The following is a 23,123-nucleotide window of genomic DNA, read 5'->3' as shown; positions in this document are numbered from 1 at the left end:
AAGAAATAAAAGGAATAAAAATAGGAAAGGAAGAAGTTAAACTGTCACTATTTGCTGATGATATGGTACTTTACATAAAAGACCCAAAAAACTCTTCCAAAAGACTTCTAGACTTAATTGACAGATTCAGTAGAGTAGCTAGATACAAAGTCAACACTCAAAAATCAAGAGCCTTTTTCTACACAAAATTCAAACTCACTGAGAGAGAAATTAGGGAAATAATTACTTTCATGAAAGCATCCCAAAAAATGAAATATCTATGAATCAATCTAAGGAAGGAGACAAAACAAACAAACAAACAAAAAAAAAACAACACTCTTCCCTGAAAATTACAGCACTCTTAAAAAAGAGATAGAAGAGGGTATAATAAGATGGAAAGACTTTCTTTGCTCTGGTAGGAAGAATCAATACAGTGAAAATGGTCACACTTCCAAATCTTCTATACAGATTCAATGCAATCCCAATTGAAATCCCAACAGTATATTTCACAGAACTTGAGAAAACAATCCAAAAATTCATTTGAACCAGAAAAGACTTAGAATAGAAAAATCCACTCTATGCAACAGAGACATGGCAGGGAGTATCACAATCCCCAACTTGAAGCTATACTACAAATCCACTGTGATAAAAAACAACATGGTACTGGCAAAGAAACAGACCCTAGGATCAATGGAATAGATTATAAGATGCAGAAACAACACCAGAAATACTCAGCTACCTCATCTCTGACAAGGGAGCCAACCATTCTCACTGGAGGAATGATAGTCTCTTTAATAAATGGTGTTGGAAAAATTGGCTTTCAACTTGCTAAAGATTAAAAGTAGATCCCTGTCTTTCACCATGCACTAAACTAAAATCCAAGTGGATTAAAGATCTGAATATCAAAACAGAAACACTAAACTAACTGGAAAGTAAATTAGGTCAAACTCTCAAAAATATTGGCATAGGAGAAGGCTTTATGAACAAATCCACAGCAGCACAAGAACTTGCACAAAGAATCAACAACTTGGATCTAAATGTCTTAAAAAACTTTTGCAGTGCCAGAGTAACCAACAGAGCCAAGTGACAACGTACAATGTGGGAAAAAAATTTACAAGGTACTTCTCGACAAATGACTACTATGTAGTATACATAAAGAACTCAAAAAAATCAGACCCACCAAACACAAAGTCCTGATTCAAAAATGGACATCTGTAATGAACAGACATTGCTCAGAGAAATAAGTAAAAGCAGCAAATAAATATATCAAAAAATGTTCAACATCTCTGGTTATTCAAGAGATGCACATGACAACAACACTGAGATTTCACCTTACCCCAGAAAGAATGGCTGCAATCAAGAAATCAACCAATAACAAATGCTGGTCAGGCTGTGGGGAGAAAGAACACTTCTCCATTTGTGTTGAAAGTGAAGACTGGTGGGAATCAAAATGGATATACCTCAAACAACTAGGATTAGAGGTGTCACTTGACTCAGCTATCCTTCTGCTTTGTATCTTTCTAGAAGAATAAAATGTATCATACCACAGTGATATATGCACATCCATGTTTATAGCAGCACTATTTATAATAGCTAAAACTTGGAGAAAGCCTTATTGCCCATAAACTGCAGACTGGGTAAAGAAGATGTGGTTTTTTCATAAAATGGAGTAGTACTCAGCCATAAAGAATAATAAATTAGAAACATTTTAGCTAAATGGATGCACATTGAGGCCATACTTTTAAGTATAAAAAGAAGGTTCAAATGATATAATTGAGAGTGTGAAATAGGATGCAAATGACTAAAGGGGAAGTTGGAAGGGGAAGGGAAAGGAAATAAGAAAAACAAAAAAAAATACAAGAAAAGAAAAAAAGGAAACAAAGACTTTTTAAATAGGTCAGGGTGAAGGGGGTGAAAGGAGGGCAGGGGTACATGGGGAAAATGAGAACCAAGATCTGTCATTGAAAGGTGCAATATCCTGATGATAAATGTAATTATTGTTTGCTGTAAATGTGCCAATAAACATAAAGGCAAATATAATCTTCTCACTGTTTTTTAACAGAGATAAAAATTATTTCCATTTCTATTGCTGCATGATCATGCAAGAACAATTTTGTCTTTAGATGTGGTAAGCAGTTTCCCTGAATGCAGCATTCATTCTTATCTATTGACCCTTACTTATTTCCATGCTAGAATCAAGTGCACCTGCAAGTCATCAATATAATGAGCTTCCTTACAATCTAAAATCCCTATTCCAACATGATAAACATCAATAATAATGAAAGACAGCAGTCTATAACATGATGAAATAGTTCAAAGTATGTTAGAATAAATATATTTTTATCATAAGCAGAAAACTTTAATTCCTATATTTCCACTTAATAATGAGTTGCCTGCATCTCTAAATTAAGATACTACTCTGAACCTTGTACGTAGGTTCATTAAGAGTTTATTACGGTGCTCACTATGATGATCAATAGTTTCAAACTTTCACCATTTCTGGTTAAATTTTACCAATGGGCCAACTCTGAGTTCACATTAGTCACCAACTCCCTTTGCTGCTGTGTTCAAGACAAAAAGTGTTCCTTTTTCTTAGGGAAATGCTACAGCATCTTTTTGAATGAGAGTTAAGAAAAATTTTAAAAATTGTTACTTTTACCCCATTTCAGTTTATTGTATCTGAAGTGGAACTCAGTTTAGTCACACTGAACATGAACTCTTCAGTCCTGTCTTTTTCTGAGTGGCTGAAGGTTGAGTTTCAGCTGCAGACACTGAGGGGCAGAAAGACACATTCCTTACAAGGCCTCATTTCCTTCACTGTTATTCAGTAAGGTCTCGTTTAATTAATTTCATAATTGTTTTACTTCTATTATAAATCCCTGTATTTCTATGTAATCTGTCCTTTGTGCATTAGATTTAAACTAGAATTGTCTTAGACAGTGAAAGATGAAAGATTATACATCAATTCTCCTTTTATATATGACCATATAGAATTTCTGTTTAAACATTTGTTTTTAATATCTGAGACATTGGAAACTGGCAGGAATCAATCTTGAAACCAAGACTTATACTATTTCTGTTTCTAGCTTCTTTTGTATTGACCAATATTGCTATTTTAACTCTTTTCATCACTTGTCCATACTCATGTTCAGTTCTAAGAAAACTTTGTCTTTATATATTAGTGAGAATCAACTTCAATTTTTATTCATCTCTCTCACTTAAAAAAAGGATATTTTGACATCTTTCACAGAGATCTCTTCCGGATTTCTTTGAAAGAATAAAAAATAGCCTATTGGAATGCATTTTGTTTCAACAGGTGTTTCTGAAAATACATAGTGGATTATAAAAGCTTCTCCTTTTCTCAAATAAATAGCCAAAGTTGCAGTGGCATTCATTTTTCCCAGAGTATGATGTGTCATAAAAATATACTAAAATGTAATTGTGTGAGGAATTTGATATTAGAGTTGTATATTCAGAAATGTCTAACCAGGAGAAAAATGTAGATACAGTAAGAAGGAAAAGATATCTTAGAATATGGAGGACTGTATAGCCATACTTTGATCCCCGGGGTTTGAATTAAATACAATAATCTCACTAGTTGTGCTTTCTGTCTCTAGGCTTCATGCAGCTCTATTTTCTCTTTCTTTCAATTTTAAAAACTCCCTATCTTCAGTCTTTTTATAAATAACAAGGAAAGGAAAGGTGGCTACACAAGCCAGTGGGAAACAAATCACACCCAAAGAGTGGTAGTGGAACCAGGTCAGGTTCTGAGCAGTTAGCTGGAATGCTTGACTCCTTTGAGACTTTTGGCAAATTCAAATCAGAAGACAGCTGAAACCAAGGGACTGAGAGTGTGATTATATTTAGTGATTGAGTACAACATAGAATTCTCTGTAGAAGAAGTAAATGAAAAAGATGTGAGTGATTTGAATAGACTAGAAAAGTTCAGATTGTTGTGTAGCTAATAACACACAAAAAGACAGAAAAATGAATTATTTTCTTCAAGGATCTATACTGAAATCACAATGTGCAGACCAGAATTTTCAGAACACCAATATTTTAAATATATGAAAAGAAAAGTTATTTCTAATGTAAAGATGGGAAGCAGTCAATTGCCAATGGAAAAACAAATAACAGATAAGTAATACATAGTATATCTTTGGAGAGTACTGAGCTTAAATTATACAGTATTCAATTATTAATGAATCTGTTGTACAAGGTTCAAAACTGTACCAAAACTTAGATGAAGAAGGTAATTCCATAGTCAGTTTAAAAACTGAAATAAAGAAAACAAGTTCATAGATTAACACAAAAATATCTTATAAATTTTACAAAATATATAAAAATATGTATATAGAAAAATAACAAAGTGGAAAAAATTAAAGATTGGTGTAAATGGAAATATCTTTCATATTCCTGCACTGAAATATAATAACAAGAATTTCCTCATTCACAAATTTATATTCACATTATACACTGTCACCCTCCTAATGAGATTTCTTGCACAAGTTGAAAAATTCAGCCTACAATTTCATAGCAATAGACAAGCCATCTATGAACATCCAAAACTGCCTGAGAAAAGAAGTTCAAAGCTGCAGTATTGCTCCTTGTTGACTTCAAATCCAACAAAATCTACATAAATCAAGAAATCATGGTTCAGACATATATATATATATAATGCACATAAACATATTCAGATATTTATATATACATATGTAAAATATTTTACAATCTAGAAAAAACTGTGTTCATAGATGTTCATTTGAGGTTTGGCGGATGCCAAACTCTTAAATGGGAAAAGCAACAAGATACACAAATACTGCTAATAAAAGAGATTGTTGACACCCAAAGGCATGAAAATGTGTTCCTTACCTCAAATTACATCAATCTTTTAATAAGTAAAGGCCTCAGTGTCAGAACAATAAATATAAAACCATTAATAGAAGTATGGTTATATATCTGTGATCTTGAATTTGGCAATAAGTATGACACAAGAAGCAAAACAAAGAAATAAATTTGATAAAATTAGACTTTGTTAATATTAAACCATTTTTGGTGGGGTGGGAATTTAGCTCAGTGGTGCCACTGCCTGCCTTGTTTGATCCGCTCTACAAAAAAAAAAAAAAAAAAAAAAAAAAAAAACATTTTTATTTCATTTTTTTTCATTGTGTTTATTGGTACTTTTGAGGTACACAGTACAGTTACATTCATCATTGGGATCTTGTGCCTTTACATGACAGGTCTTGATTCGCATTTTTTTCACCATACCCCTGCCAGTCCCTCACGCCCTCCTCCCTTCCCTATTTAAAAAAACATTTCCCATTTTTTTTGGTTTTCTCATATTTTTTCTTTTCCCCTATTTCCTTTCCCCTACCCTTCCCACTTCCCCTACACCTTTAGCCCTTTTCTTCCTCTTACACATGGTTAATTATACCATTAGGATCTTATTTACAATTATAGTCTTTCACACCAGAGAAACTATTTAGTATTTACACATGTGTGACTTATTTATTTCACTTAAGAGTATAACCTCAGTGCATCAATTTTCCCATGAATGACTCAAATTTCTCATTCTTTATGGATGAGTAGTATTCCAATTTATAGAAAAACCACATCTTTGCACGCCAAGTGCCTCTTGGTTCTGAGCTGTTCTCAAAAGACAGGACAATAGCTGGCCTGTGCTTAGTTGTCTTTCTTTAGACCATTGTGAATACCAGCTGTTGAAAGTTCTGCCACATCCTCACTCTACCTTAGCACTCTGCCTCAACTACTTTAGGGAAATCATTGTTGATTTTTCTTGATTGGTCCTTTGTTTTAGAAGGAAGAAGTCTAAGCAGCCCAGTCAGGCATCTAGATCTTATCTTGAGGAAGAGTGCAGGATATACTATAGATAATTGAGAGTTAGAATGCTACATATTTCCATAAAATTATTATAAAAGACTGAATTACACAGTATAAATTAGTGAAATGTACATATGTGAATTATATACCATCAAATTACTTACAAAATTTTTCTGGAATTATGACATCCAAGATTTGTGTGTGACCAGTATAATTACTGTATTTCTAGATCCTTATCACAAAATTGCAGGGACAGGCACCTTGTATTTGCTGCAGTCCTTGCAACATAGTACTGATGTTATACAGGTGGCTGATACTTGCTGGTTATTGAATCCAAGCTAGGTGACATCACTTAACCATAACAGGGAAATTAATGTTCTCATAAAAACCTGTAATCATTTACATTTGCCTTTTCTATCTGCTATCGGTCCTGTCCTCATGTTTTGTCCATGTGATATACGTACTTTGATCAGTCCAAGTTGCCTTTAAACTTCTTGATTAATTTCTAACTGAATGTAAGCATAAATAGTGATAGAAGATAGCACAATTTGTGAGCAATACTACATTTTATCAAGATGTCCATGACATGGATCTCTGCTCTGCTATTGCTACAACTGAGTTGTTATTTCAACTCTGGGAGCTGTGAAAAGGTGCTGGTGTGGCCAATGGATTACAGTCACTGGTTGAACATAAAGATCATACTAGAGAAACTTATCCAGAGGGGACATGAGGCGACAGTTCTGAGACCTTCAAGTTTCACTTTTGCTGATGTTAATTCATCATCCAGAATTAAGTTTTAAACATTTCCTGCATCTGTCAACGAAGATCAATGGGAAGAAACTTCTACTTAATTGATCACTAAGTGGATGAATATGGTCTCAATAGATTCCTTTTTTCACATATTATATAGAAGTAGAAAACATTTTAAAATGTTTTTATGATAGTTGGAAAAATTTTTGTAAAGAAGCAGTCTCAAACAAGATACTGATGAGGAAACTCCAAGAATCAAGATTTGATGTTCTTCTTGTGGATGCCATTGGTCCCTGTGGTGAGCTGGTGGCTGAGCTTCTAAAAATACCTTTTGTGTACAGTGTCCATGGCTGTCCTGGCTTCCAAGAGGAAAAAAATGGAGGAGGGCTTATAGTTTCTCCTTCTTACATGATTTTGGGACTAGGTGGGCAAGTGAGTTTGATGCAAAGGGTAAAACATGATATGTATGCTTTCGTTTGACTTTTGGTCTGAGTTATTTAATGAGAAAAAGTGGAATGAACTTTACACTGAAATTTTAGGTAAGTCATGCTTTTAATTAATACAATGAGTTGATAAGTATCTTGTGCCTTTGTTAGCTTGGATGCATGTAAAGTAAGAGGACTTTTTCTTTTATAGGTAGACAATGAAGTAAAAAGTAGATTATTTGTCAATCTGGCAGCTACAGTAGAAACATTTACAGTATCTCATCATATTGCAGCCCTTTGCCTTTAACTGATATAGATCATTGTAGGAGGTCACACTGTTTTACAGTGAAGCAGTCAGCTTTACCTTTGCAATTTCATATCAATTTACCTTCTTTTCATTTTATAATAAAAGTCATTAGGCACCTCCCTAATGTATTTATGAATGAAGATGAGTAGATTGAAGAGTTTCTAGCACAGGTATCTAGTAGCACTGAGGGAACTGTTTTTCAGAGTAGATCAGTTTCCTTACCTGAAAAAAACTACTTTTTCTTTCCTATCTAAAACATATCTTACTCTTGTGAAAAGTATAGTGTTCTATCCCAGACTCAAAATCTGTAGCTTTCATATTCTAATGATTTGACATTCTCTGATAAGTTTTTAGCAATTATCCATTTTAAAGTTTTAAAATCTGCAGAAACATGAAAATACATGTAGTGTTTTTCATTACATTTTGACATTTGATAAAAGAATGAGCCATAATAGAGTATAAGGACTGATCTCGGTATCTGTAATTTCTGCTAATTTCCCAAGAGATGTTTGCAAATGCTTGCAAATGATAAGTATATACTACAAGTTTCCTAGTATCAACCAAAAGCAAGGGTAGTACAAGAAATTGAGCCATAATCTCACAGAACTCACAGTCCACTTGGATCAGGTAACAGCTCGGTAAATGAATGACACTAAGGTATTTCTGAAAAACTGGTTCCAAAATTATAGTAGGATTGCTTGACTCTGAAGCTGGAACATTTGTTGACATTTGCTTCTGTTATGCTGATAGGTTTAGAGAAACAGGAATATATGCTTAATTATGTAAGATTTTTGATAAATATTTACTAATGTGAACATACTGAAGTAACATAGAGATCTAGTCTCATCTCATCCTTTCTCAAAGACACAATTGAGCTGCACATGAAGCAAAATTTTATTGTTCATATGTAAATACATTTTTGTCAATGAACAGTCAATGTATATATTATTCCTATAACTTTTGAAAATATGGTATATTTACTAAACAGTTATGTAATTACCCAGCTTTTTCTTTTTATCTTCCACCATTCAGGAAAATGCACAACACTATATGAGATAATGGGAAAGGCAGAAATGTGGCTCATTCAAAGTTACTGGGATTTGGAATTTCCTCGGCCTAGCTTACCAAATTTTGATTTTGTGGGAGGACTCCACTGCAAACCTGCCAAACCTCTGCTTAAGGTAAATACATACTGTATTTAGTTTTTCTTTTAATTTTCTGTGGTAATGCTTTGCACTATTCATTGATAGTGTCAACTCACAGTGAGAAATATGTGGGAAACAGGCAAGTATCTTGCCAATAAGAAATCCGTATTTTAGTTGGAAATGTTAGCACATCTCTATAATCACAGAACTACAGAGGAAAAGGCAGGAGAACTACTTGTTCAATCAAACCTTGGCAACAAAACAAATACAAAAGATGGCTTTGACTGGAGAAAGGACCATGCTCTGAAAAAAAGAAAATTTCTCATGTTTTTATTCCAACAGAAGTATCTGGATTTCACTACCATTACAGAAAAGTATGAGATGCCTATGAGGTACTCAGAGTGGAGTCCATTAATTATGATTCATATTCCTCACTATCATTCATTTGTTAACTGAGAGTCTATAAAGTGACCTGAGTACATGACCAGTAAATGTAAAATAAGCTACAGTTTTTTACCATTTAATATAATGTTGACTATTGCATTTTTGTAGATAGCATTTATTAAGTTGAGATATAGATCATCTATTCCAATTTTTTGCAGGGGTATTATCATGAATGGGTGTTGAATTTTGTCAAATGCTTTTTCTGCATCCATTGAGAGAAGATCATATGGTTTTTGTCCTTGATTCTGTTACTATAGTGTATTACATTTATTGACTATTTGTGTTGGACCATCTGTGTAGCCCTTGGAATAAATCTGACTTGGTCAGGATGTATTATCTTCATGATCCTCTGTATTCTGTTTGCTAGTATCTTATTTAGGATTTTAGCATCTACATTCATCAAGGAGATTGGCCTGTAGTTCTCTTTTTTAGTTGCATCTTTTCCTGGTTTGGGAATCAAAGTGATACTTGCTTCCAGAAATGAATTTGAAAGTATAGGTTCCCTTTCGATTTCATTGAAAAGTTTGAAGAGTAATGGCAGTAGTTCTTCTCTAAATGTCTTGTAAAATTCAGCAGTGAATCCATCAGGGCCTGGGTTTTTCTTTGTTGGTAAATTTTTAATTACATTTTCAATTTCACTTACTGGAATTGGGGTGTTTAAAATGTTTTTATCTTCCTTATTCAATTTTGGTAATTCATAAGTATCTAGATATCTATCCATTTCTTCTGTGTTTTCCATTTTATTAGAGTGCAGGTTCTCAAAGTAGGTATTGATGATCCTCGGGAGTTCTGTTGGATCTATTGTGACTTTACATTTTTCATTCCTAATTGCATAGATCTGAGCCTTTTCTTTCCATTTTTGAGAAGGTTAGCTAAGGGTTTACCAATTTTATTTATTCTTTCAAAAAACCATCTCTTTGATTCATTTATTTTTGCATCATTTTCTTAGTTTCCATTGCATTGATTTCTGCTCTAATCTTTATAATTTCCTCTCTTCTGTGAGCTTTGGGTTTTTCTTGCTCTTCTTTTGCTAGGAGTCTAAGATTTATCATTAGGTTATTTATTTGAGCTCACTGTGTTTTCCTAGTTTGGGCTTTCAATGCTATGATTTTTCCACAAAAAACTGCTTTTTATTGTGTCCCATAGATTCTTGTTTGTTGCATTGGTCATTTATTTGAAAACCTGTCTAATTTCTTCTTTAATTTCCTCTGTGATCCATTGATTGTTCAGGAGAGTGTTGTTCAATTTCCATGTGTTTGTGTAGTTCCATGCTTTCTTATGCTATTGATGTCCAGCTTGATTTTGCTATGATCTGATAATATACAGGGGATGACTTTGATTCCTTTGCAGTTATTCAAACCAGTTTTATGAGCTAGTATGTGGTCTATCTTGGAGAATGACCCATGCACAGCCAAAATGAATGCATATTCTGACTTTTTGGGGTTGAACACTCTATAGATGTCTATTAAGTCCATATGTTCAAAAGTTTGGTTCAGTTCTAGTATTTTGTTGATGATTTTTTTGCCTAGATGATGTGTCTATTTGTGATACTGGGGTATTTAGATCCCCCATTATAATTGTATTAGTGCTTATTTGGTTTTTCATGTTACATAATATTTGTTTTATATAGTTGGGGCATTAATATTTGGTGTGTGTATGTTTATGATTGCCATCTCTTCCTGTTGAATTGTTCCCTTTACAAGGATATAGTGGCCTACTTTGTCTCACTTAATCAGTTTTGGTTTGAAACTTACTTTGTCTGTGAATAAGATAGCTACCCCTGTTTTTTTCTGGGTTCCTTTTGCTTGGAGAATCTGTTTTTCATCCTTTCACTTTCAGTCTATGGGCTTATTTCTGTACTATGTGTGTTTCTTGTATACAACATATTGTTGGCTTTTGCTTCTTAATCCATTCTGCCAGTCTATTTCTCTTGATTGGTGAATTGAGGCCATTGACATTGGTTGTTATAACTGATATGTACTGACTTATTATAGGCATGTTAATGTCCTTTTGTTGACTCTTTTTAATTTTTTTCCACTCTCCTTTTAGTTTCTTGCCCTGCCTATTTGATTTTCTCTATTGAGCCTCATGGTGTTGCGACCTTCAGTGTCTTTTTGTAGGATATTGTTAAGAATTGCTTGTAGTGCTGGTTTGGTATTCATGAGGTTTCTCAGGTGTTTTTTTGTCATGGAAGTATCTTATTTCCCTATCTCTTTGAAAGATAGTTTTGCAGGACACATCAGTCTAGATTGGAGGGTTTTTTTCTTTTAGGACTTGAAATACCTCACTCCAGGCTCTCCTTGACCTGAGGGTTTGTGTTGAAAAGGCTGCTGTGATTCTGATGGGCTTTCATTTGTATGCAATTTGTTTCTTTCTCTAACTGCTTGCAGTATTTTGTTCTTCTGTTGGGTTTCTGGAATCTTGATTATTTTATGTCTAGGTGTAGATGTTTTTTGTTGTTGTTGTTGTTTGTTTGTCTGTTTTGATTGTGGCTAATATGAGTCCTATATGCCTCACTTATCTGTATGTCAACTTCTTACCCTCTGTTTGGGAAGTTTTCTGTCATTAATTTTGTGAACAGCTTTCTAAGTCATTTGTATTTTCTCCTGCTATTTCATGGATTCCTATCAGTCTTATGTTATTCTCCTTTGCATCATCTAGGAGTTGTTGGATAAATTTCTCATTATCCCTACTGATTTTAAGAGACCTCTCTTTTTAAAATCACTGACTGGAATTCCACCTTTTATATCTGAAATTCTATCTTCACATTCATTTATCCTTCTGCAGAAACTTACAATAGAGTTTTTAATCTCCTAGATATCTGTTTGAATTTGTTTCATGGATTCCATTTCTGTCCTATGTTGGGCATTCATGGTTTCCATTTCTTTCTTATGCTGGGCCTTCATGGCTTCTATCACTGTCCTGAGCTCATCTATTTTTTTGTCAGTTTCTGTTCTAGATTCTCTGATCATGACTTTCATTTTGCTCAACATCTCTATGATTCTCTGGGAAATTATTTCTGTTTTGAATTTTTCTAGAGCCTGATTGATCTGTTTTGTTATTTACTGTGCCTTTGTGCAGGGTGTCCTGGTGGTTCACTGTCAGACTTTCCATCCTCATTTGCCCTACTGTTTATCATAAGTGAAATGGAAGTCTGTCTTTGTGTCTTGCTTAAGTGTTTTCTCATTTTTATTGTTGGCTTGTCCTTATTTTAATTCCTGGGTTATCACTTAAATCTTCCTGATATACTTGTGCTTTAGCTTTTGAGTCTGTAATGACACAGACATTCTCATTTTCATATCAGAGTAGACAACTCATTAAATCTATCAGAACCCTTTAGCCCTATTGATACAATCAGCAACAGAATAGGATCAAGTGCAATTTACAAATTGCCCAATTGTGGTAGTCATTAATCTATCAGCTTAAACCATGTGAATTAAATTAAAATGAAGAAGCAGCGCAAAGTATGTTTGCAGTGAATAAACTCTTCAATATAGCATCTTTACCATTTAGGATGGGGGCTTAGACAGTGTTAAGAGGAGAGGAATGGATAAGTAAAATAATTGGAGAATTTTTCAAGTGAAGCCAGAGGACATAGGATGACCATACAATGTTTATAAAACTGTTAAAGTCAAAAGGGAAAGACAGAGTACAAGAATAAGTACAAGAATATAACAACTTTACACCAATAGGGCTCACTATCAACTGAAACTTTTGAAGGAAAATGAGAGAAGAAATGAACATAAAGAAAAAAATGATAAAAGAAGTAATCTGAGTTAGAGTAGGAACAGAAACAGAAAGGGAGTTGAAGAATAATATGGAGGAGCAAGAGATTGAGTTGGACAAAGAGGACAGAAAAAAGAAAAAAATTGCAGAGTGGGATGGGGAAAAGAGAAATGAAACAATATTTGAAGGGCCTCTTTCAGACTATGTCTCTGCTGTCATAACATACAATCTGTGCAGCCATTTGCAGAACTAAGTTGTTTGATCTCAGCTAGCCAATGGCAGGCCCCTGTGATTCATTTGATTTTGGGCTGCAAGGCCCAAATTGAGGTCCCTGACCTCCTGCAGGGTTGAAATTTGCAAAGTTCTACCACAGGTTCCCTCTGCCCTTTCTTTGAAGATATTCAAAGCCTGGAGGTCAGAAAAAAGCCCTTTATGACCACCTGTGCCTCTGCAGAGAGGATCCAAGGACTGGCACAATCAGGGGCCCTGAGAGTGGGAGGAGGCTGGGGTACACCAAGCTACTCCTCACAAATTGGACCCAGGCAGGCTGGAGCAAGAAATGTCTCCAAGCAGCTGTCCAGAACTTCATCCTTCCACCTTCCACTGGATGTTGGTCACAGCACAGGTGGGACGAGGGTGTGGCTATCCGTTACTCACCAATTGGCCCCTATTTAGCCTGGGTGAGAAGGGGCTCTGAGCAGCTGTCCTGGGCCCCTGCCTCCTGCCTTCTGCTTCATGCTCCAAATGGGAAGCATTTTGAAGGTAGCTGTAAGAGATCAGGCAACACATGATAAAATGTAGATGAAGGGATGCACACCTGTCCAAAACCTACTCAAATAATCAAAGTAGATTGTTTTGGGGATAAAATATCAAAGAGTTAAAATAAATATTTGTAGCAGTTAGTAAATCTAGAATTAATGGTGATCTATTGGTTTCATTGCTATCTTATTACTATTAATTAATTAGTATTTTATAAAGTAATCGAATTAAATTTGAACCGAAAACCAGTTTAAAATGATAATCTCATATATTATAAATTTACTTTCAAAGAAATCAATAGGACCTTTTCACTAAATGTATAATTTTAGGGAATAGGATGAGCAAGATCAAATGAGTAAATTTTATTTGAAGAACTGAAGATCTTTCTTACTATTCTAGCTTACAACAACAACAAAAAAGAGTATGAGTCAATCATATACCAGCAATATTTATTATCAAACCTAACATCTCCTTCCCTTGTTTATAGCACAAAACCATTCCTCACCCCAGATCCCAGAGTTTTATATTTCAGTGTACAAAGATGGGTTACTTTCTTGAAACAGGTATCTAATGCCATTTGCCAAACCTGTAGGACGCCTCAGTAAAGTGCCCTGCAGTGACACACTTGTGATATGGATGTTACCTGGCAAAGTGAATGCAGAGGAGAGGTTCACTGCTTAGGTATTAAACATTTCACAGTTCCTGTGATTTCTCTGAAAATTGATTCGATGTGAATTGCAATATTATTCTGGCAGTGTATAGAGTGATGTCCCTTAAGATCAAACACAATAATCATATTTTAAATTTACATCAAATTTCTAAGATATAGAAAGAAATGAGTAGTTCTGTATTGTTTTAACATATGTGATCTTTTAAGAAGTCTTTTTTGTTTACCTTCTTATTAGTAACAATGTAAAGCTGAAATCTGATTGTGTGGCTAAAATCAAATTTTTTGTTTGTTTGTTTTTTGGTACTGAGTATCAAACCCTGGAGCTTGTGAGGTAGGCACCGTTCCACTGAACCAAATCCCTAGCCACTCCAATCTCCTTTTTAGAGCAAATTGTGGAGACTCCACAACAACTTCAAAAGTCAAATACTTCAGGCATTATTAGTGTATTACTAAGCAATATATCTATACACCTGAATTTATTGATTAAAAAGCAATCAAGTTAGAAGGAGCAAGAAATAGATTAAGCAGAAAAACATGAAGAAAGATCTCTAAAAATGACAAAAATTACTAATAATAGATGTTATTAAGATTTAAAACATAGAAACGCATCATCAAAACATTTATATGGCTCATTTGAATAAAGAAAAATGAATCCAGATGCACAAATCTATTTATCTAGAAATTATTTATTAAAAAACTGGAAAGTAACACAAAACCTCCACATTTGGGAAATCATTAAATAATGAAATATGTGTCTAACACAACATCTCAATAGTTCTACTTATGAAAACTTGATAACACTAAATTAGCCATAATAGGATGTTCAGATTAATAAATATATTTATATTAATATTATATGTATTTATCACCATAATTGTCTAACCAAAGATATTTAATAAGAATAAATCAGCCCTAGTAAGAGTATGAGATGAGAAGAAAAAGAAAATTGATAAATTCACTCATTTTTTGGGTAAACCAGAAACATAAATGAGAACAATCATTTTCTAAATATTATCATATAATATAAATGAAATATAAAGCTTTGGTTTTGTAAAGAGTTGCTTGGAACTTTGACTGCACAAAAATATTAACATTACTAGGCATATCTTGACCTGAAATTCTGAAGCTATCACTTTGTCTTATGTGTATTTTATCAGGGCCATTCTAATAATTGCTGTTAATTCTTGACTTTAACATTTTCATTTTTGTAATTACAGTATTTTTGATACTGTTTTCTGGGCTTTTGTTACTTTTGTGATGGAGCTAATGCTTTTCAGGAAATGGAAGACTTTGTGCACAGCTCTGAGGAGCATGGTGTCATGATGTTTTCTTTGGGTTGGTAGTCAGCAACATGGCAGAAGAAAGGGCCAATGTGATTGCTTCAGCCCTTGCTCAGATTCCACAAAAGGTTGGCAAAGGGTCTCATTGGCAAACATCCACTAAAGAAGTCATTATGCATTGCAAATATCTGATTTTAGAAAAATGCTCTTGCTTCCTACAGGATTGGTAACGTCATTCACTATATACATAAGCAATGTTTAGAAAGAATTAAATTTTATTTAAGAATGCATTGCAATAATTTAAGCAGTTATTTATTAAAAAGGGTTTGGAATAAATAATGCCAGTTAGGCTTTCCATGTTATCTTCACCTTTTAATGTATCCCAATTTTGTGGTAGACTTCTTTAGTGTGCATCTTAGGAGGATATTCAGAGTTGAAAAAGCAACTGGAGCCAATTAAATATTCACTTATCCACTGAGCCATGTAAATTTAAAAAATGAGGAATACTAGCCGGAATATACACAGTGCATATAGAAAAACAGAAAGATACAAAAATGGAGTGCATTTGGCTTCTTCCCTTACAGTGCAACCTGTGTATTATAAAGTATGCATCACAAGGACTCTGTTTTTATCCCATCAGTTTAACATCCTCCAAATCAAGAGGAAAAGGGAAATATTAACCAAAGAGAAAGAAGCCTGTCTTGGGAAGATGTTCAGCTGCTTTCCCTATAAGAAAAAAATAGGGATTAATTTTTCTAACCTATCTAATTCATCTTCAATCTTTGAATACTTGTGACCTACAGTAGATTTTAGTTACTGTCAATACAGCAGTTTTGTAATCTCCTGTGCCAAGTTTTAGGTGGGAACCTGCAGTTAGACCTCAAATATTTGTAAGTGGTGCTCCAGTTTAAGACAAGAGCTTAGCATTTCTAAACCCAGTACCTCATTTTCAATAGGGTAATGGAATGCTCAGGCTATGGTAGATCATGTTAATCTCAGCTATGAATACATTGTACTGCATCATGAAAGAAAAAATAAATAGTTGAAGAAAATGTAACCACTTTAAAACATGATTTTTTTGTTTTTGGTACCAGGGATTGAACTCAGGAACTTTCATTTGTGAGGCAGGCAGCAAAACCACTGAGGTAAATCCCCAGCACCTAAATATGAATGATTTTTGAAAAGCTACATTGTTTATGAACTGCAAAACTAGCTCTATTTTGTAAATTTAATTTATAATCCTAGCAGTGGTAATGATACTATAAATTCTTATTCAGAATGCCAGTTGAAACTTTTCCTATAATTAAGGATTAATAATTTTAATACAAAACAAATTACATGTGCTTCATAAAACCAATTAAATGATTTCTGACAGAAACTGGTTGTGTAGATTCCATAATGTACACATCAAAAATGATATTTTGTGCATCCAATTCTAAATAAACTTCTATAGAAGTAATTATAAGTATACTATAATGATATCCTTTAAAATATGTCTGCATTAATAGTGTACTATTATTTTAAACATGTATATTAAAGAAATTATCATTAGAAATTATTCTTTTCAATTTCTATATTTCTAAAATATTTAATATTTTTAATTTTTAAAATCCTTTAATAGCCATTTCTAAAATATTTTAATTTATGACTTAGTATTTTATTTGTCTATGTTACTCTGTGTAAAATATGATTACATTCAATCTGATTAAATATAAAGCTAGGTAGAGAAAATGTTGGTGTTCTCTTTGTCTCAGTATCCTCATGGTATTTTATAGTTAAACTCCTGTCCTCAGTTTTAAAATGTACACAATGAAAGGTATTTAACTTGGTGGGCTCTAAATTTTAAAATTCTACATATGACATAATGCAGTCCTCACCTAACAGGTTCTTTGGAGATTTGATGGCAAGAAACCAGATAGATACCTTAGGATCCAAGACTCAGTTGTACACATGTGTTCCTCAGAATGACCCACGTGGTAAGATACTGGAGAAAAAATACTGAAAACATAAATCAGTAAGGATGGTGATAATTCAGGATAGTACAGACCAGGGAACATTTGCTGTTGGACAATCAAAACTGAAACCAAACTTCATTGCATATTTGTAGTCTTGGGGGAAGCAAAATGACTTGCAGTAGTTGATGTTTGCTCTCCGTGGAAACAATATTAAGACTTCATTTCAAATCTGTTTGCTTCTCAGAGAAGAGGTAATAATTTCCAGGGTTGTCATTCCACAGAGATGGGGGTTTACACATATTGATCAAGATAACACTCTTGATTTATTTTCAGTAATGCTATATTTTCAATGGGAAATTATTCACACTTTTCTTCTACTTAATAATTCACTCTCTTTGTTCCAATATCACATCTTGCGCAATTCCACAACTATTACTTCAGAATTAGTGAATAAACTACCCCTTTAAGAGAACAAATTCTAATGCACACATGATCCTATAATTATGTCACTTGGTTTATTTTACCATATTTTGTGAAATTTTCCTGAAAATCCTGTATTCATTATTATAGTCATATACCATATCCGAACAGTAGCATTTGCTTTCCTTTGCTTTCTTGATCTGATACACAAAAGGAATGTTACTGTACCAGGTGTGAGGCTGCATGACTATAATCTCAGCACTCAGGAGGCTGAGGCAGGAGGACTGCTGAGACTTTGAGGCCAGCATGGCTACATAGTGAGTTCAAGGCCAGCCTGAATTACATAGTGAAACTTTGTCTCAAAAACAAAAACAAAACAAAGCAAAAAAAAACAAAAAAATCCAATAGATACACATTCTTTATCCATAAAATAGATCCACTTTCTGTCTCTCCTATTGTACATTTCCCATTGCATTTCTTAAACTTATAACAAATTTTTATGCTACACTCACCTGATATTAGATCATCCCAGAATGAGAGCTTTGTCACTCATGGTGGAGCCAACAGTGTTTATGAGGTGGTCTACCATGGGATCCCTATGATGGGCATTCCTTTGTTTGCAGATCAGCATGATAATGTTGCTCTCTTGATGGGTAAAGCAGCAGCTGTTAAAGTGGAATTCATGACAATGTCAAGTACAGAACTACTAAATGGCACTGAAGATGGTCCTTAACAGCCCTTCCTGAGTACAAACTTGTTTTTATAACCTACATTCTACTTAGAGATAAATTCTCACATGAAGGCCAAGGAAATACCTTTTAGCCTAAAAAGAAAGTAATGAAATGAAAATTTGTTTAAGGCTGAAGTCGCCATTAGACATGAGTTTCAGTGTCACAATAAATTTTTTCACTGTTCTTATTTGCAATATTTGTGCAAGATTTAAGCAGAGTATAAAATGTTGAAATAACCTGTAAATGGAATGAGAGGAATCACTGAGGATGGTCACAGAGGAATTACAAGGAATATGAAGTAAACAGTGAAACAGGAATCATGGATGATGTAAGGGTGTGATTCATGTATTTATGAATTAAAATCAGATGAATATAAAAAGACAACAAATAAAGGGTTCAGTGCATTATTCAAACAGAAACTGTTTTATAGTTTTAATGATTGAACTATTGCTAAAAATTTCAATACTGCTTTCTGGTCCATGCTGCAATTCTTAATGATTTTATTCACACATGTAGTATGAGCCTTGACAAGGATTTTCCTTTTGCTCTAAATCATGGTACAGTTTGAATCTTGTATGATAGATCTATTAACATATTTGTACTGTATAATTCTAGTTCTAAGACTCATAAATATGCCATATATTGTTATTTTTGTTTGTTTTACCTTTGGAAGGAAGTGATTATAATCTTTAGCTTAGAAATAACAGTGCTCCCCCAGCCTTTCTGTTCACATCTTTATTTTTTTTCCTTATTGAGTTTATTGATACTTTAGGTATACAGAATAGTTATGTTCATCATTCTGTGCACATCTTTAAATCCTATGTGCTAAGTTCTTACTAAGATTTCTAAAGTGACTAGTGAAAGAAAATAATTTCTTATAACATTTTTTGTGTTCATGTTTACCACTTCCAAAAATTCATATTCTACCATTTTGAAATAATTCTAAACTTATTTAATCTTCCTTCAACTATAAGAAGAATATTATGTGGTTGTCACCCATTCACCACAATCAGCCCATGAAGCCCTTGGACCAAGCAGTCTTTTGGATCGAGTTTGTCAAGTGCCACAGAGGGGCCAAACACTTGATGAGGCCACATCCCCAAAACCTCACCTGGTGCCAGTACCACCCACTGGATGTGATTGGGTTCCTACTGGCTTTTGTGGTGAGCATTACTCTACTTGTCATTAATGTTGCTTGTTTTTTTCCTAAAAACTTAGTGAAGATGAAAAAGAAGAAAAAGAGAGAGTAGGTATCTTTCAGATTTAATGCTTTAGAAATGAAACCATTTCATTTAAATCAATCACTGTGGATCAAAACATTGTAAAGAGCTCTTTGGCCACCTGCTTGGGTCCACCTGGTGGGTCCACAATCTTCCCGACTGCATGCCACCAGATCCAGTAAAGAAGGACCCAGAAGAGGTCTCTCTGGCTGCCTGCTGAGGCCCACTAGGCGGGTCTGCAATCTCTCCAACTGTGCGCCACCAGATCCAGTAAGGAAGGTAGCCACACAGGCACCCTTGAAACAACACCACACCCTGATTCCCCTATTCTCAAACCTCCTGATTGGGCCAGTTCTTTGATCCACTCTGCAGAGGCACAGGTGGTCATGAAGGGTATTTTTCTGAACTCCCAACTTTGAACACCTTTAAAGAAAGGGCAGGGGAAACATATAACAGAGCTGAGTTGAGTTCAACCATGAGGGTTGGGAAACTCAATTTAGGCCTTGTGGACCTGCCATTGGTTAGCTGAGATCGGGGGACTTGGCTCTGCATATGGCTGTACACATGGTATAATATGAGAACAGAGACATAGTTTGAAAGAGGCCCTTCAAATTCTTATTTTTTTTCTTTTCCTCATTCCACCCTACAATTTCTTTCTTTCATCTGTCCTCTCTCTCCAATTCAGACTCTTGCTTCAACATATTATCCCTCATCTCCCTTTTTATTCCTGCTCTTGCCCTAACTCAGACTTCTTCTTTTATCATTTTTTTTTTATGTTCTTTTCTCCTGCCATTTTAACTCACTCATGGCTCCATAGCTTCAAGAGAAGGCAAGCTCCCATTACTGTTAAGGGGATATATTCTTGTCCTGATTCCTGCACTCTGTCTATCCCCTTTGAAGTTAATAGTTTTGTAAAGATAGTATACTCATTCTATGAGCTCAGGCTTCACTCAAAACCTTATTATTGAAATTACACTTAACAATCTGTTCGTTTGCCCCACATTCCACTGCCACTGGTAAGGGACAGGTTGAAGACTGAGAAACACCTCAGAAAGGGCACCGAGAAAGAGGAATAAATGGGAACAATTGTTTTTATTTTTTAAACTGGAAGACACCATCATAAAGCAAGGTAGTTTTGAGTTTGGGCAGGCTTTCTGTCCTTACCATTTAAAATACATACTTAGCTCCAAAGAGTATTTTCACACAAAGCTGGCGCAAGCAGCCCCATGGAAATTATTGAAATTACACCTAACAATCTGTTCATTTAGAGGGAACAGCTACATGTTTATTTCAAAAGAGCAATTTTGGCTATCAGGTGTGGCTGTCAAAGGAACAAGGAGAAGCTTATATAACTGGCTCTTCCATTCAGATAAATCATCCATCTGGGATCCTTCTTAAAAACAGCCTTTGCTTTCACTGTTTTAAAGGGATTTTTTTTCCTTCTCTCTCTTATTATAAGAGATTTCTGTTATTTGATCACTTATAAGAAAAGTTCTGGCCAGTGTACTTACAGTTATAGCCCTGAAAATTGTGCAGGACTTGCTATAATTCAGTTATGCTAGAACATGTGAGAGTGCGGTCCAATTTAAAATAATTGTTTTGTTTCCCTTACTGAAAAAATAGAAATAAAGTTTCAGTAATTGGGGAGGAAGGGGTAAAGGGAGCGTAGTGGTAAGGGGAAAAAATGAGAACCAAGACCTGTCATGTAAAGGTACAAGAGCCCAATGATGAATGAAAGGGGTAAAGGGAGCGTAGTGGTAAGGGGAAAAAATGAGAACCAAGACCTGTCATGTAAAGGTACAAGAGCCCAATGATGAATGTACCTGTACTATATACCTAAAATGTACCAATAAACTCAGTGAAAGAAAAAGAAAAAATAAATAAATAAAATAATAGTTTTGTGTGCTTATGTGTTTGTCCATCTGCTGTTTAATGTGTGTTAAATTACCTACAGCTACTTTGTTCAAGAGAAATAATTTTTGAGCTCAATAATTTTTTGGTTCATTTTGATATTTCCATGTTCATATGTATAGGTTTTTTTGACAGCCAAACTCATTTAAAATATTACCAGATAATGAGAACCAAGACCTGTCTTGTAAAGGTACAAGATCCCAAAAATAATGAATGTAACTGTACTATATATCTAAAATGTACCAATAAACTCAATGGGAAAAAAATAAAATAAATAGAAATAAGCTATGCTATGAGTAGTTAAATAAACAGCTGTTAATTTAGTTTGTGATAAATGTATGTTTTAAAATTATACATATGTACATATCTTAATATCAGCTATGCTCTGAATCTAAGCTTAAATTTAAGTTTTTAAATTCAAATCTACGTAAGTTTAATACAAAGAAAGTAACTAATAGGCACTCTGTTATATACAATATGTTTGGAACTTCAGTGTATTACATGATCAAAATTTGACATCTTTTTAAATTTTGTCTGGGCATTTGAGCTTGATCTGCTTCTATTGGCTTTGATTGAACAAGCATTTTGACTTCTTCATTGGGTAACAAGTCTATTTGTAGGGATTAACAAAGCTTACCAGAGATGCAAATATGTACTTAATTCTTCTCAATATGGATCTATGTCATAAAACCTATTAAAGGAGTCTAAAGATTGCTTTAGATGGAAAAGAAGTAAAGATTTCTATTCAGGTATGATACTATTCATTGCTAATATTATTGTTTATAAAATGATACATTGGTGTCTTTCAAATGTTTAGACCTTCATGGATACAAACCTGAGAAAAACATCTTATCACACTTATGACAATCAAAGTTGTTTATACTTAAAAGCAGTGTCTGGATGAAGCTCTTTTCCCCAATCTGCCTTTCAATTCTTTTATTAATGCATCCTACACCCTTTTATTTCATGTGTTCAATTATATTTCTTCTAATCAGTGAATGCCGTTCTGATTTCCAGAATTTCTTAATAGTTTTCATTGTATCATTATTCTTTTATTATTTTCTTACATTAGCAATTTTTTATACCTGAATATTTAAATCATTGTATTTTAATACCCTACTTTGTTTTAATCATTAATTCTTCCCTTGGTATCCCTGAAGCATCACTTTTACATGTATACTTCTTTCAAAACAGCATTGGTTAAGAAAGATGTGTGGTGTCTTATCTATGACTAATGATTATTTATCTCAATACAAAGTGTATATAAAAAAAGTATTGGAGCCAGGGACTTAACTCAGTGGTTCCACTACATGCCTCACAAGAGCAAGGTCCTGAGTTTGATCCCCAGTACCAAAAAAAAAAAAAAAAAAAAAAAGTACCAATTCAGTTGGCCAATCCTTGTTTGTTGATATGACTGACCATCCATGAAATTTATGATTCATTAACTTTTCTGTTTCTATATTGTACTCATCTTTTCCATGAAAATTTTCTACTCTGTCTTCTCTGTTATAGAAAATTTATTGTTATTAGTAAAATAGCTACAAACTTGACTCATTATGA

At 34.0% G+C, this 23,123-nt stretch overlaps 1 protein-coding gene across 1 annotated transcript in view; it reads left to right on the top strand.

The window, feature by feature from the left end:
* Positions 1 to 22,467, top strand: part of LOC104874311 (UDP-glucuronosyltransferase 2B19-like) — a 24,039-nt gene extending 1,572 nt beyond the window's left edge. Inside the window, 9 exon segments of the mRNA XM_033758872.1 lie at positions 8,335 to 8,483; positions 15,324 to 15,381; positions 15,384 to 15,454; positions 17,211 to 17,243; positions 17,245 to 17,340; positions 18,234 to 18,413; positions 18,415 to 18,442; positions 19,399 to 19,595; positions 22,381 to 22,467. Coding sequence (XP_033614763.1) covers positions 8,335 to 8,483; positions 15,324 to 15,381; positions 15,384 to 15,454; positions 17,211 to 17,243; positions 17,245 to 17,340; positions 18,234 to 18,413; positions 18,415 to 18,442; positions 19,399 to 19,595; positions 22,381 to 22,467 — 899 coding nt within the window.
* The last annotated feature ends 656 nt before the right edge of the window (positions 22,468 to 23,123 follow it).

Source organism: Fukomys damarensis, unplaced genomic scaffold (genome assembly GCF_012274545.1).
Source record: "Fukomys damarensis isolate Sample0158 unplaced genomic scaffold, DMR_v1.0_HiC HiC_scaffold_35, whole genome shotgun sequence".
Taxonomy (NCBI): domain Eukaryota; kingdom Metazoa; phylum Chordata; class Mammalia; order Rodentia; family Bathyergidae; genus Fukomys; species Fukomys damarensis.
Note: the sequence above shows the minus strand (reverse complement) of the source record. Positions and strands in the feature narration are given on the sequence as shown.